Source organism: Trichomycterus rosablanca, chromosome 6, assembly GCF_030014385.1.
Source record: "Trichomycterus rosablanca isolate fTriRos1 chromosome 6, fTriRos1.hap1, whole genome shotgun sequence".
Classification (NCBI taxonomy): domain Eukaryota; kingdom Metazoa; phylum Chordata; class Actinopteri; order Siluriformes; family Trichomycteridae; genus Trichomycterus; species Trichomycterus rosablanca.
The window spans coordinates 41,219,972-41,234,974 of record NC_085993.1 but is presented as its reverse complement, the minus strand read 5'-3'; the positions used below and the strand labels follow the sequence as shown (position 1 = coordinate 41,234,974).

The 15,003-nt window shown below is 38.2% G+C and overlaps 1 protein-coding gene across 1 annotated transcript; it reads right to left on the bottom strand.

The window, feature by feature from the left end:
* Positions 1-2,196: 2,196 nt before the first annotated feature.
* On the bottom strand, positions 2,197-13,070 carry rbm38 (RNA binding motif protein 38). The gene is made up of 4 exons (XM_062996967.1): positions 12,697-13,070; positions 10,202-10,325; positions 10,022-10,079; positions 2,197-3,882 (listed from the first exon to the last, which is right to left on the bottom strand). Exons 1-4 carry the CDS (start codon positions 12,907-12,909, stop codon positions 3,564-3,566), a joined length of 714 nt encoding a protein of 237 aa, XP_062853037.1. The 5' UTR covers positions 12,910-13,070; the 3' UTR covers positions 2,197-3,563.
* Positions 13,071-15,003: the final 1,933 nt, after the last annotated feature.

The following is a 15,003-nucleotide window of genomic DNA, read 5'->3' as shown; positions in this document are numbered from 1 at the left end:
CATTTTTGTCACATTTTATTCTTTTTAATCTCTAAACAAATTGTAATATAAAAAACTTAGAAATAAAAAAGTAGAAATAATCCTAATCCTAAATTAATCAATATTAATTAATAATTAGGTTTTATTGAACAAGACCTAGGATTGCCTGATATCACTGATATCTGTTGAATTCTAAGAATTCAGCAAACGCCATTATGAGCCATTATCTCAAAAAAAAGGACAGGATTTTTGCTATGCCTGGCACTTCATGGAAGATGCACCAATACGAGCACATTACCTGGATGCTATTGTGACTTAAACATATAGGTGTAGGACGAGTTCACTTTAGATCAGGTCAGCATTCATAATACCAGCACTGGAAAGTGACTTGGCAAAAATGGTATCCATCAGAGAGCTGCAAGGCTAACACCACTGCTAACCAACATTTAAAAACAGCTTCATGAACCAAGACTTTGTGACTTGCATAAGGTGAAACCTTTTGGGAGACATGGGTCATGTTGCATAGCATAAAGCAAACACATTGTTCCAAAGTAAAAATATCATACCAGTAAAACCTGGGAGTGAATGTTTAATGGTGTAGGGATGCTTTGCCCCTTTGGGGCTTGGGTAACATGATATTATTGAGTTTTCTTGAATTGTGGCCCCTACCAGTTCACAAACTAAAGTGCAATTGGGATATTCCACAAAACAACAATCTAAAGCACAAGAGCAAGTCCCCTTCTAAAATGCTCAAAAGAAACAAAATTAAGGATTTGAAGTGGTCTAGTCAAGCTCTGATTTAGATGCTGCAGCAAGACTTTAAACAAGCAGCTTATGCTTTGTAGCCTTCCACTGTGGAAGATAACAGATGAACACTACCTTACCGAGCAGTCCTGTTGGCCCCCTAGTTCATCACCAAAACAGTAAGAGCTCTCTTTGGTTAAATTAACATTTGATAGTCTTATCTGGGGTGTATACATGTTTCTTGTTTTTTTTTTACACCGTCCGTCATCAAATAATAAGTATGAATGTATTTATCTGCTGCCTACAAAATTACCCCAGTTGCCCCTCTGTAAGAGCTGGCACAGTTAGCAACACAGCATGTGTCTTGCAAGGGAACTGTACGTACCCTGAGTCACTGCTCAAGTCTGATGACTAGCAGGGCCCCTTTACCATGACCCTAACCAAACAGCACAGATGTTCCACTCAATCAGACTAGAGAGGCTGTTCCTCGTATCAGCATGTTATGTCTCTAGTCTTTACTAAATGGTTACAGTTAGCCTGGACAAACTGAACACAATAAACAGTACATTTCAGTCATGCTAAATATATTGGAAAGCTCTTTCTAACTACTTTGTAGCAATTTTTATCTCTGGTTCAATGGTGTAGCAAGTAAAACCTGATAAGTATGAAAATGAATATATATTTGACTGGGAAATAGTTTGGGGGAAAATGATTGAGGGAAGTAGGGCTTATTACGCAAATTCCAACGTCGTCCTGTTAGGATGGGATTTCCAGGGGGCACACCAAGTTAGGAAATTACTCAAGTTTTGGAGAAAGACCACAACTGACCTCACTTACATTGTAAATGTGTCACTAGTTTAACCAACTGCTAACTGATGTACATATTAAACAGTGCCATAAAAACTTCATTTTCCCCCATTGCAATTTGTTTCTATTTTTGTCACACAATATAAACTGAAGTAGAAAAAACCCAATCCTAGACTAATCAATATTAATTAATAATTGGGTTTAATGGAACAAGATATACCCAAGATTGCTCACTGATATTCTGTTGAATTTGGGGACTTTAGCAAATGCCAATATGAGCAATTATCTGCAAATAAAAAAATATCTGGATTCTTTTGTTAGTTGCTAAACATATCTGTTAGAATGGGATTTCCAAAGGGCAAACCAATGAAATGACTTAAGTTTTGTCAAAAGACCACAACTGAAACTTAACTCACATAATATAGCCCTGTTTTCTGTACACAATTTTTTTTTAACTACCTCCCATCAACCTTTTGCTCTTCAGGATTACTAGTTTTGTTTTTTTAAGGGGATTTGGCTGTCTAGAAAACAGAGGCCACCTAGAGCTGAAGTTCTTAATTCGTCAATAAAAAAAATATATAATTGTTGTCAGTTAACCATAACCAAAGTGCATTTTTACCAAAAACAAAGCAGCAAAAAAGAACAACCGATTACACTCTGATTCCAGTATAAAGTCTTTATTTTTATGCCAAGAATCTTCTTGGTATGGCTTGTTTTTTTGCAAATGTTGAAATGACAAGGCTTTAAAAAAAATGTGCCAGCAGGTGCAAGCTGAGGCTCCTAAATCAATAAAAAAGCTATTTAATTTAAATGTAGGTTCAGGTTAATAGTCTGTGATAAATATGCTTGATATAGTAAATCAATTATGTACACAATTTCTATTGGTGACTTGAAGCCTATAACTTTGTTGGTTGCCCATGGCATTCTTACTGAGACAGGAACATATAAAATAAAGCAAAAAGTACCACAGATCACTTAAATAACATAAATACTGCAAAACGCACTTACTTTTTGAACTGTTGAAAATGCTGTACATAATGAACGTCCCTTTCAGAGAACTAGTCAATGAGTTCACTAAACATTTTAAAAACATACAAAACTGATGTATTGTTGGCATCAGCGCCAGCTACCGTACATCTGAATCCAATGATTCGCCACCCATTCGCAAGATGAATCGAGGCACATTCAAAGCATCTGAAGCAGACACCTGTTTCCAAATCAGTTTTGCATAATGGAATTTAGTAACATTCTCCACTGAGGACTTAAACTTGATCAAAATGCTGAATTTCAATTAGCACCATTATTCTAAAATACCATATAGCAAGTCCTTGGACTTAATCAGGTCTTAGACCAGGTTTTGAGGGTGGAAGCAGGTGTTGGCTTGTTCACAGTTCACCATGTATACAAATTCTAATATATCTACAACTAAAAGGGGGTTCTATTTTTAAGGCCTCGGTTATATAAAAAGCCTGGGGGCTTTAAGGTGTCTTCAAGTAGTAGCTTAAAGTTGTCCTTGTTTCGTACTTATTAAACTGTCAATATCTTCTGTTGAAAGACATGAACATACGAGTGTACTCTTGCCTCTCTGTGTTCTGCCACAACTTTAAAATGCAGATGTTCTACTACAAAAAGGATTTCCCAGTGTTCCTAAGCAGCAATACAATATTGAAGCTTCGAGCCTCACCATGTTCAGTGTTTCACTATACAGTGTCTCTTCCTTCTCCACTCTATATTTTACTACTAAACAACTAGGCACCTTACATCGCATTATAGTCAAGATCAACATGCTAACAGAAATATTAATACAATTAAGCTTACAATTGTAAATAACATGAATAATAATAATAATAATGTTGAAAGAACTTAAAACAAAAAAAAAATTGGCATCAGTGCTTCTGGAAGCTCTCAAATCCTCTGCACAGTTTCATTGTTTCCGGACTCAATACCGGTAGCGAATCCTGATCTGACAGTGCAAATGTTTTATCCTTGCACCACCCGTCCATCTGCCAGCGCTCACGCAGGATGTCGAGCCCTTACTGCATGCGCTCTGGTTGCAGATGCTGCTGTGGAGGGTACTGGATAAAGGCAGGTGTGGCAGCAGTGGGTGCATTGGTCAGGGTCTGGTGCAGCGCAGTGGTGGTGGAGGCCGGGGCGGTGATGGGGCTGGTGCCGTAGCTGTAACCCACAAAGCCTGGAGACGAAGCGTAGGGGTAGTGCTCGAAAGCTCCTGAGGTGTACTGACTGTAGGCACTGTAGTCCACATAGGGGGAGGTGAGCGTAGAGGCCACTTGGGAGGGCAGCACAAGGCTCGGCTGCACGAAGGCCTGGGGGTAGACGTACTGCTGCGCCAACCTGCACATTAAGAAACAACAGTGAATACAAAGACCTCAGCCAGTGTTTTAAAAATAGCTAAGCAACCAAGTGGTAATACCCTTATTGGTCACATTATTGGTAAGATAATGTTATGACCTGTTAGTTGCAGTAGTCAGAAAAAATAAAAACCATTTAATCAGTCAGGTAATTAAATTGGACAGATTCAAACATTATATTACTGACCTTGAAAAATATACTAAAATTGCATGCTGTAAACTGATGTTCTGATTCATATTCACTATATTTAAGCTGATACTTGTGCAATTTTGATCATGACCGATCATCCACACAGACATGAGACCCAAACTGCCTTTAAGCATGCACCCACTTATTTCATGTTCTGCATAACTTGCCTGTAACTAGTCAGTTTGGTTATTGTGAAGATGTAATCTGATGAGCCAAAAATGTTAAGACCACTTCCCCAAAATATGAATGCTAATGCCTGCTTCGTAACAATTGTGCATGTCATGGTCAAGGAAATATTAATTTTGGGTTGATGATCATTATTTGTAGTTATTTTCTCACAAGAGTGCAAAAACCCACAAGGCATTTTGCCCCCCTACGATTATAAAGAAAGTTGAAAATCTGATTATCTCAAACATGACAACTCAATTGCTCAAGAACATTAAGTAGTGTGCACTGGGCTGAAGGAGGCAGATGCTCCCTAAACTACAACTGTAACGTTTGTACTGTGTAAATTGAACAGTTGGGGTAGCTTGATTGCCATTAGTGAGAGGCAGGAGACACGTCTGATAGTCTGGCAGCTTCTCTCACCCAACACCCACAAGTGTTTTAACAGCTGCTACTTTTCACTCGCTTAGTAAGAGCTAAGGGTCTCTAGCACTCACACACACAGTTCCGCATTAACCTTACACACATGCATGCACAACACACACCAAAAGCCCATGGTAGTAACCAGTACTAGCATGTTCATAATAGAACAGTAATATTCACAGGTGTGCTTTTAAAATGACAAGACAGGTATTTAGGTGGAGACAGAGAACAGCTTCATTTGTCATTCATACACACAGGGGTGTGCTGTTAATAATGAGGTCTGTATAAACACCCATGAGTCCCTTTTACAAGAGAAAGTTGGGCTCTGTGTGCAGTGGGGATTTGTAACACAAAAAGACAGGTCTAAACACACACACACACACACAATTGCATGTCCCCCACAGACTGAGCAGAGCTGTGGAAGGGTGTGGTGTGGTGGGGGGTCTCAAGATGCAGCACCTGGAAACAAACAGCACAACCTCCCAAGGGAAATGACTAGAACAAGGCAGTAGGAACTGAAAAACATGTTTCCTTCCCTTTAATATTTGGTGAATATGGCAAAAAAAAAAGAAATAAATTCTGGTTTCAATGACAATATACATAATCAATTCAATAGTGGTGTTTTAAAGTTTTAAAATCTGTATAAGAGCAACATGTCTGTAACATGAGTAAGCACTGAAGGGATCAAACCGGGCTTGTTATGGACCTAAACAGAACTGGGTGTTTTGAATTCGCAATCTCACAAGGAGAAGTTGTTTTGTTTTTACTGCACATTGCCTTCAGCATCTGTAAAACTTTGCACTCAGTCCTTAATGCTAATAAAGACAGAAGGGTGCATAAATCCTACTGTAATTACATCAGACTCTAATTTGAGTCTCATGTGAATCCCACTTCTTTATATTTCCTTTATAGAATATATTCTTTTTGTTTAGAATTTAAACCTGGCATTTAAGTGGCTCATAAAATATGCTAGCCAACTACCTGAAAACAAATCTTAGTGGTGCTATCAATTGGTCGGGCATCTACACAGACATGGTTGGTTATGTCTGAGAAGTGGGATGGCTAAAAAGTCTAGCCATTAGGAAGTACACTTGCCAGTGTGTTCTCAGTGCTTGTTCCAAGCCCAGATCAAATAAGAGGGGTTTTGTCAAAAAGGGCATTTGGTGTAATAAAAAATAAAAATTAAAAAATAAATTAAAAAAAAGTCCCAAATCAGGTATTCAGACCAGAATAATCTACTGTGGCAATGTCTAAATAAATAGAAAAATAGCTACAAGTTAAATCCTCAGAGTCTGTTTCTTTCCATCTGTTCACGACTGTTGTATTTTTTCTTAATAAAATGCCTTTATTGTCATACATACATACACAGGTGTACAGAACAACTAAATTCTTTCTTTGCATATCCCAGCTTGTTTGGGAGCTGTGGTCAGAGCACAGGGTCAGCTATTGTACAGTGCCCCTGGAGAAGAGAGAGTTAAGGGCCTTGCTCAATGGGCCCAACAGTGGCAGAATGGAATAGCTAATGAATGAATTCTAAACATGAATTTACATGAAGACATTTAATAAAGCAATAAGCCACGAGAGACCGTGCGTTACTGCGATTTTATCAAGGGGAAGGTTGCCTAAAACGTCTTTCCCCGTGATAAAAATCATAGCAGTAACGCACGGTCTCGAGTGGCTTATTGCTTTTATAAAACGGCGGTCAACATAAAATATAATAAAATACAATAATGTTCAATTTATAAATGTTTTTATTTACAAAAACACTTACAAAAAGCATTCTTCCGTGACCCCAGGTAGTTCGTTAACAGTGTTGCTAGGCAACATGAGGGCGAACATAACATTAACTTTTTTCTTTTCAGTGGCGTATTAATATGGAATGATGTGAGGTGGTCATAGGTGTGCGTTTATCGGGGATTTTACAACGGCTTCGAACGCGGCTCAGCCAATCAGATTTTAGGACCGGAACTATCCGTTTTATAAAATGGTATCTAGCATGGACAGTGACGCATAACAACCAGCCAGGATAACATTCCAAATCACTACATGGAAGCACACGCTGGCTTTGTGAACCTAAATACACTAAAAATGCTGTTTTATATTTCCATTATTAAGATGAACAAAACATGGAGGACTAAAAAAGACATTACACACTTCAACTCAACACAGGAAAGGGTGCGTGGGTGGAAAACATGTGCAAAACATCCAATGACACCCCCCACCACACACACTTCAGTCAGCACTGCAAAGCCCAAACCATGCGAGTGTCAGAGAATGAAGATCTGCATGAGCATTAGCTTTACTGTCACACATGTACACACAGAGCACTTCAAACAGTCACAGCACACTACACTGCACTCTCAACAGTGGGGACTGGCACCTTAACAGTGGGGCCAGGGCCAGGGCCAGCTGCGCCCCTCGGAACCACCATACTAGGCTCAGCGAAGCCAGGGGCTCAAATGTCTTCTTCCCCCACTGGTGCACTCCAACTGGGCGAGTTACAGAAAATGAATAAAAAAAGTGGAGGTTAGAACACTACATTACATGAGGAATGAGGTCAGCGGGTTCAAGTAAAACAGTCTCGCTTATATATCGCGCTCACACACACAACAACAACACAGAAAGAGTGGCATTGTAATAGTGGACTACAGCAATGGCCACAGAAGCTTCGCAGAGTCCTTAGTGTCATGTCCTGAGCAAAAGCACTGACAGCTTTGTTTAATGTGAAACCAGGCAGAGCTAATACAGCAGTCAAGGACGCTTTTGTGTGCTCACTGACCCACATGGTCACTGGATGTTTTCCAGTTTACATTTACATATTGGTTTATTGCTCTGAGCACCAACTGGCCTGTGGAGGCTACAGTGCTTTAAATGTTTTTAGTTTTACAAACTCTTCAAGAGTTCTATCTGAATGTCTAATGTTTATAACGGTAATGAATTGAACCGGCATGGCAAGGGTTTAAAGTGCTGAAACGTTATAGGATCAGATTTAAGGTATTTTCCAAGCCAGGACAAAAACTGAGGAGTTCTGTAACTGAAAAACTGCTGTGCCACCTAAGCTCCTAAAACACATAAATCAATTAAGATACTGTCTAACTTACTCTAAAACAAACCCCCCTAATTTTAAAGCATGTCAGATCGATTCCTTTAACATTTTACATTCCTTGTCTACAGAAACATAGCTACTGTGAGCATGTCAATTCTGGATTAGCATTTAGCATTAACTAAAACAGTTTTTTAGCAGTAAAAACAAAACAGAAGTAAATTGGCTCAGGATATAAGCAAAGAACAATTTAAGTATTAGGTCAGAATTTTAATTAAAGCTCTATTGAGGTAATCACTGGCCCCACAACTATTTATGTCTAAAGCCTTCTTTCTAAGCTAAAATCATAAATATAGATAAATAACTAATCTACAAAAGTATTTAGCTCTATATTCACAGGAAAGCATTTTAGCCGATGAGTGCTGATTACCAGCATTTAAAAAAAGTTAAGAAATTTTATAGAAAAACTAAAAATATTTTGATACTGATACCATCAACGTTAATGAGCACACACTAGCATTAGCAGAGTAGTTCACATAACTACTGCAAATTTGAACTGACATCTTGAAATACTGCACATAACTTTTTTAATGACTATGACTGGTCACCATTAGTCATTTATCTTACAACAATTTAGAAAGCTTTAGTCAAATGTCATGTTTAACTTAAGTAAAAAAAAAAAAGTGTAGTTTACAGAAAACAAACAAAAGTAATTAACCAAGACAGAAACATCTTGAAATTTAGCAGCTAAGATTTAGCTCCACTTAATATCACTATTACACAACAAAACGAAATAGTTTGAGAGCTCGATTAAAATAATGTAATATGGCACAAAAAAAATATTTTTTATAATAGGTCATTAATGAGCATAATTTGTAACATGACTAAATTACAGATTTTCATATTAATATATGTAAATACCACTGCCCTAAAAATAATTGTAAAAAATTTTAAATACTGGAGTCTAGTCTTGTTTCTTTAAAAATAAATAATGTTCAAGTGTCAATTAGGGTTTCCATTCCAAAAAATTGAAAGACAGAATCAACACTCAGCTAACAACCCATTTCTATTCTACAGGGGGAAAACTAGAGTGGAGGAGTGACATGTCAAAGCTACTAGGCAACTGATTACACATGCAGCAACGAGTGAACAGTGAAACCTGACCTACACTGAGCGTATAAACTGAACCTCCATAACGGCTCCTGTTCAGATCAAAAACATCCAATTTCTCTCTTTACACAACACTCAACCTACTGACCTTCAGCCCCTCCTTTTACTCCACACCCACCAGTCACACTGAGGTGTCACTTTTCAGGGCCCCCGTCTAATCACTAAACTGACATCATGACAGATTTCACCCACTTAAAAACATCACACAGCACTGCTAAAAGAACCAATATAAAATGCAAACAATGAGTTCAGGACTTGAAAATATACATCAATTACACAGAAAGAAAATGTACAGATGTATAGGTCTTGATTGTTGTCCTTTTAGACATGGGAGGACAAAGATACAGGAGGGCTAAAAACACCCAAAAAAAGAAGCGGTTCAAAAAGAGTGACTGACATTAGTGGGTACGTCTGTAAATTTAGGGAATCTTTTCTAAGCAGAAAAGACAAAAGCCTCCATGGGGACAGTGACAGGTGTGCAAGCTTGCATAGAAGGGTAAGTAAACACATACAGAAGGTATAATTAAGGAAATATGAGCTAACACCTGTCCTGCATGCAGAAACATGGGTTCCCCACAACATGGCTCCACCTTGTTACCACGGCAACCATCTTGACAACAGACGGAACGGTTTAACCCCATGAGAACATGTTAATAAAATTGCTTTTACTAAGTTGGTTGCCATGGCAATTCAGACTGACTATCTGAGAACTAAACCACAACCGTAAGAGAGCCTTTAAAGGTTTGTATCCATTAAAAAGTTGCTAAGATACACTTGTTTATAATTATAATTAGTCACCAGTATACACCATTAATACTGCTAAACGTATCTATTGAAAAAAAAACTACACTTGTGACATGTCAATGCAACCTTGAATAAAAATATCAAGGTTCTTATGATCTTAAGATTTTCAGTACAGCAATTTTGTGTTCAACATGTAACCATCTTTTCCAAACAAAATAAATGACTTAAATCTAAGGCCAAACCAAGGACCTGACTGGTTATGACGAAAAGCACAGGGAATTTATGTATGCACCTGTTTTACAAATAGCATATGCAATAAATGTGTATATGTTTTAAAAGACAGTGTGGTTTTGGCTATAATCTCAGAACAGTAGAACTTCGACTTACCCATACTGTCTTTGAATAAGGGCTGCTGGGTGGAGTGGCTGCACACCAATAGATATCCCTAAAAGCACAAAATTATTAAATTATGAATCAATTCACTGCTATACGTGGAAATGTATCAAACTGAAACGTTAGACAAAGACAAAGTCCAAGTGCAAAAGCATTTTTATATTCCTTGCTTACCTGTCTGAAGGCTACGTGGCTTGGCTCCAAGGTAGGCCAGGTTGACATTGGCCTTGCGGCCATCGATAATGGGGTTGGGGTCTTTACAGGCTCGTTCTGCTGCCAACCTGTCAGTCATTGTGACCTAGACACATGGTGTAAAATAGTATAAGCCTTTACAAATTAAAAATCTGCCATCTTAAACTTTAACCAATTACCAAACCTTCAGAGGTACTACTGGCAATTATGCATCAATAGGCATGTTATTGAGATGTATAATGTTTTTAGAACTGAATATAGGCGTACACATCCCTTTATCCCAATTAAGAAATTCACATTCAGTGCAAACTCAAACTGCCTCGAACCCTTATACCTTGACAAACCAGTTACACAGCCCACATTTTGCATACTGGAATATGACATGTTCTTTGCAATAAAAAATTAACACTTATTTGGCACTATTCAAGAACAACCAGGATTGTTCCGATGTGTTGTTCCTTCCCATAGTCTACTGAACTAAATAATTAGTTGAGACAATATTTAACTAAAATTTCATTTAATTAAAAAGGTTTTAAATTGATCTACAAGTAGGTCAGCAAGTAGTTCATTAATGCACATTTATTTTCTATTACTTTCAAAAATTTAACAGGATCAACAAGTCCCTCCAGTTACAAGGTAAACAAGCCTTTAGAGAAAACAGGTTTGTGAACCATCACCAGACCCCAACACTGACAAACACCCTCATCACCCTGAGCCTGCCAAACCTGCAGTGCCACACTCCGCCAAAGAGCCGTTGGAGCACTGCAGCAGTAACCTTTCTGACCTCCAGCAACCATGTGCTTCCTGAAAGCGCATAGAAAAACACACCATACACACTACACACACCACACTCGGTGCCATTCTTCACGTCGAATGGCTCAATTTTAGGTAACTGTTTCTAATAAATGATCATATTTGGCATCATGTCCCAGACCACATTGCCTTTGTATGCCCTCTTGCTCAGTCTTTAGGGCTATAATGCAGGTTACTGTGTAAAATCCAAAGTTACTAAACTTCCAGATAAAATTCTTTGTGTCCTGGGCTTAAGTATGACCTAAACCAAACAAAAAACTGACTTGTGTTACTTAAAAACAGACTCCAAGATAAAATTAATTTTCACCCAATTTAAGTCTAAATAAAAAAAAGTCCTTAAAGCTGTGGTACTTGGATGTTAAACCTGTTTCCGAACTCAAACTATTTTGGACAAATAATTCCTGATTATTTTCATTTAAAGTAGTGTGTCACTACAACATTAGTCCATCGGGTAAGATGCCTATGGGTAGATTGATTACTCTACTCCTGGATGTGAGTCAATTAATAGGTGAGTTGTTCTGCAATAAAGTGGAATAAAGGTTTGTTTCTGCACCCAGTATTTCTAGATGGCACAGCATCTATTCAAGTTGGTAAATGGAAAAAAAAAAACAGTAAATGATTGAGGTGATAAAAATAAATACATTTTTATCAGAGTATTCAAGTGAAGAATTCCTATCAAATGCAAAAACATTTCCCTTACAAGGCCATTGTTATCTTAGACATTTCTGGATGTAGAATTAAGGGGATCTGAATGTTTAGGACAAAGAAGTCCAGAGGAACAAAGACTGGCAACACTTGAGCAACGGTAAAAGTTAGGACAGCTCCATCTTAGGCTAAAACGAGCTCACATCCCCTCCCAGTCATTAAAATCATGTAAACATGTCTTGACGACTGAGTGCGGCTGGCTCTCATTAATGTAGCGTGAATAAATGAAGGGAGGAGAAAAGCAGAAGGCTTGGAAATCATTATTTAGAAACTTCTCCATATAAAGCAATCACAGCTGCTGGTGCCTCGACACTCAACAACTCGCTAAAGCGCTACAATTCATCAAAACATGCCAGGTGCGCCGAAATGGTAACGAACACGCCACTTTTAATGAACCATTTTAATTGACACAGTTCACCAATAAGAATCGACTCTATCGGCTTTTCATTTCAAAGCAACATCTTGTCAATCTTTCTAATTAATAAAAAGTGTATTTTTGTAACAATAACGATAAATAAACTTTTATTTAAAAAAGACAGACGTTATTGTCTATTATCACGCCATATCTTATTCTTGATGTAAAGATCAGGGATCCGTTCGACTCATCGAGGGTCTAAGTTCAACTAAATGAGCCGATTCGTTTGCAAACGACTCATGGCTACGCTCAACTGAGAGGTGTGTAAGACTTCTGCTTTATGTTTGACTAGCTAGTTTGTCGCGCACATTTCCCCCAAATGATTAAAGTGAATGTTTAAGTATTACGGTTTAAATTTTAACCTTAAAGACATTGCTTTTGTTTGTTTGTTTTTTTCTTAACACTGAACGCTGCGTGCGCGTTAACACTCAGCAAATGTATTTTAATATCCATTGAGGTTCTTTTCTCGTTATGGGTGAACAGGTTAATAAAACAATACTATTAAAACAATACTAATGTTCTGGAGTTTAGGCTGAATACTTACAAAGCCGTAGCCTCTTGACTTGCCCGTTTGTCTGTCCGTTATGACGACAGCCTCGTCTATCTCTCCGTACGCTTCAAAATACTTTCTCAGAGAAGCATCGTTAGTGTGGTAAGGTAAACCCCCCACGAAGATCTTAGTGAAAGTTGTGTCTTTCTGGATACCCGTGGGATGCATAGTTTCAACTGGTCCGTTCGTAAACTGATGTAAAAGCATCGAAAACCAATTTAGCTTTGACGGAGATGCTTTCTTCTTTTAAGCAGGATGTACCAGTACGAGCTATGATATACAAAATTATCCAAGCGGTGCACTATTCAGTGTTATAACTTCCAACGTGATAGACTACAAGACATCGCCGTAGTAGTAAACGCTCCTTTACACACCGCACCGCACCGCAATCCACAAATCTACTGTACAACCGCCCCTTTCTTCTGTTACTAAGGGCTGTATTTATATAGTCCCCGAACAGACACGCCTCTTACACATTACAACCAATCACATGCGCTTCTTTTGCAAGAAACTATCCAAAAACTTTACAGTGACGTACACAAACCCCGCCCACGAGTCCGCCTCCGCTCAAACTTGCACCTGCTTTTGTCCTTGCGCCAAACAAAGAAAAAGCGCAACTGTACTCAACCAACGTGCTCTTACTTTTACAGACGGCAGACATTATCCTTTTTATACTTTATATACTTTAATACCAAGAAAATGTAATCAGATTCCTGATCATTGGACGTGTTTATGAATACAAGTATTACGAATACAAAAAATCACTCCTATAAACGTTTTAAAAATACAGGATGTAAAATACACGTTGTAAACAAAAAAAGAACACGCTATGTTTTAAGTACATTCACACACACACACACACATATATATATATATATATATATATATATATATATATATATATATATATATATATATATATATATATTTATTTATTTTTGCTAAGTAAATTAAAAACACTTTATCTCACATAGAAGCTATTTTATTACAACACTTCACATGGTTGCCAGGTACATTGTTTGGGCTACAATAGAGACTTAATGATTTCCTCATCAGTAAGTTAGATCCGGCATAAAATCCAATTTGTGTTAAAGCGTTTAGTAGCTTTGTTGATTAAAGACAAAACATGTTCCTGTGCTGCTGCAAGTAGCTCTGAAAAGCATGTAACAGTAAAAAATATCAGATCAGTCAAAGTCAAATACTTAATTTACATCTTGAAACTGGAAACGGATTTCCACTGTTTGACAGGGCAACCCATTTATGAATTTATCCTTTGTCCCGGTCGGTTGCGGGATCGGCTCATGGCGGATCATGATCTGCATTGATTTGGCACAATTTTTACGCCGGATGCCCTTCCTGACACAACCCTCCCTATTTTATCCGGGCTTGGGACCGGCGCTATGATGCACTGGTTTGTGCATCTAGCGGCTAGGTATCTACAGGACAATTCAGTGTTTCCAATTAGCCTGGTGGCATGTTTTTGGACTGTGGGAGAAAACCGGAGGAAACCCACGCGGACAACATGCAAAATCCGCACAGAAAGGACCCGGACTTACCCACCTGGGAATCAAACCCAGGACCTTCTTGCTGTGAGGCAACAGGCAACCCACTTAGCCACCATGCTGCCCATAAAGAAAAAGTAAAGACAAATGGATTTATTATTACAGGGACATCTGTGGGGTTTACCAGTCAAAAAAGGGCTGTTTGGTAAATTATTTGCACATATGTTAAAAGTTTTGCATACTATATACAGTGCTGTAAAAATTTCCCAATTTGCCCAATTTCTTCTATTTTTTAAATTTCACATTTACATATTTCAGATCATCCAACTAATTTTAATATAAGATAGCATGAGTAAACATAAAATGCAGTTTTCAAATAATAAGTCCATTCATTAAAAATAAATACTTATTCAAGTTAGTCTGTTCCAGCATCCACACAAACACAATTGACTGTGTCTGAGGGAGGGGGGGTTAGACAAGGTCTTTTTTCCACTCCCTTCGATATATGATTTCTGGGACTGCTCCTGGTGCCTGTGCCAGTGTGTGTTTGGGGAAGGGGGAGGTGGGGGTAGAGGGTAACATGGAGCTTAGCATGGATCTTCCTATGTGATATGGCTCCATGTGAGAACCCAACACTGACAGAAGTGGCTGTAGATTAGACCTGTGTGGGAGGATGGGGTATGATGATTGGGGGTTGTGCAAGTGGCAGCAGATTGACAATCAGGAATTGAAATAGATAAAGATAGAAAAACCAGAAAATAAAACCTTAATTTTGTTTCTTTTGAACCATTCAGAGGTG

What these genes read in the sequence shown, in the direction of transcription:
- rbm38 (XM_062996967.1), bottom strand. Translation starts at nt 12,909, where the DNA reads ATGCTTTTACATCAGTTTACGAACGGACCAGTTGAAACTATGCATCCC. An exon ending in AGTCAAGAGGCTACGGCTTT is followed by an intron (nt 10,326 to 12,696) that starts GTAAGTATTCAG and finishes CCATGTGTCTAG; the next exon opens with GTCACAATGACTGACAGGTT. An exon ending in GCCACGTAGCCTTCAGACAG is followed by an intron (nt 10,080 to 10,201) that starts GTAAGCAAGGAA and finishes TTGTGCTTTTAG; the next exon opens with GGATATCTATTGGTGTGCAG.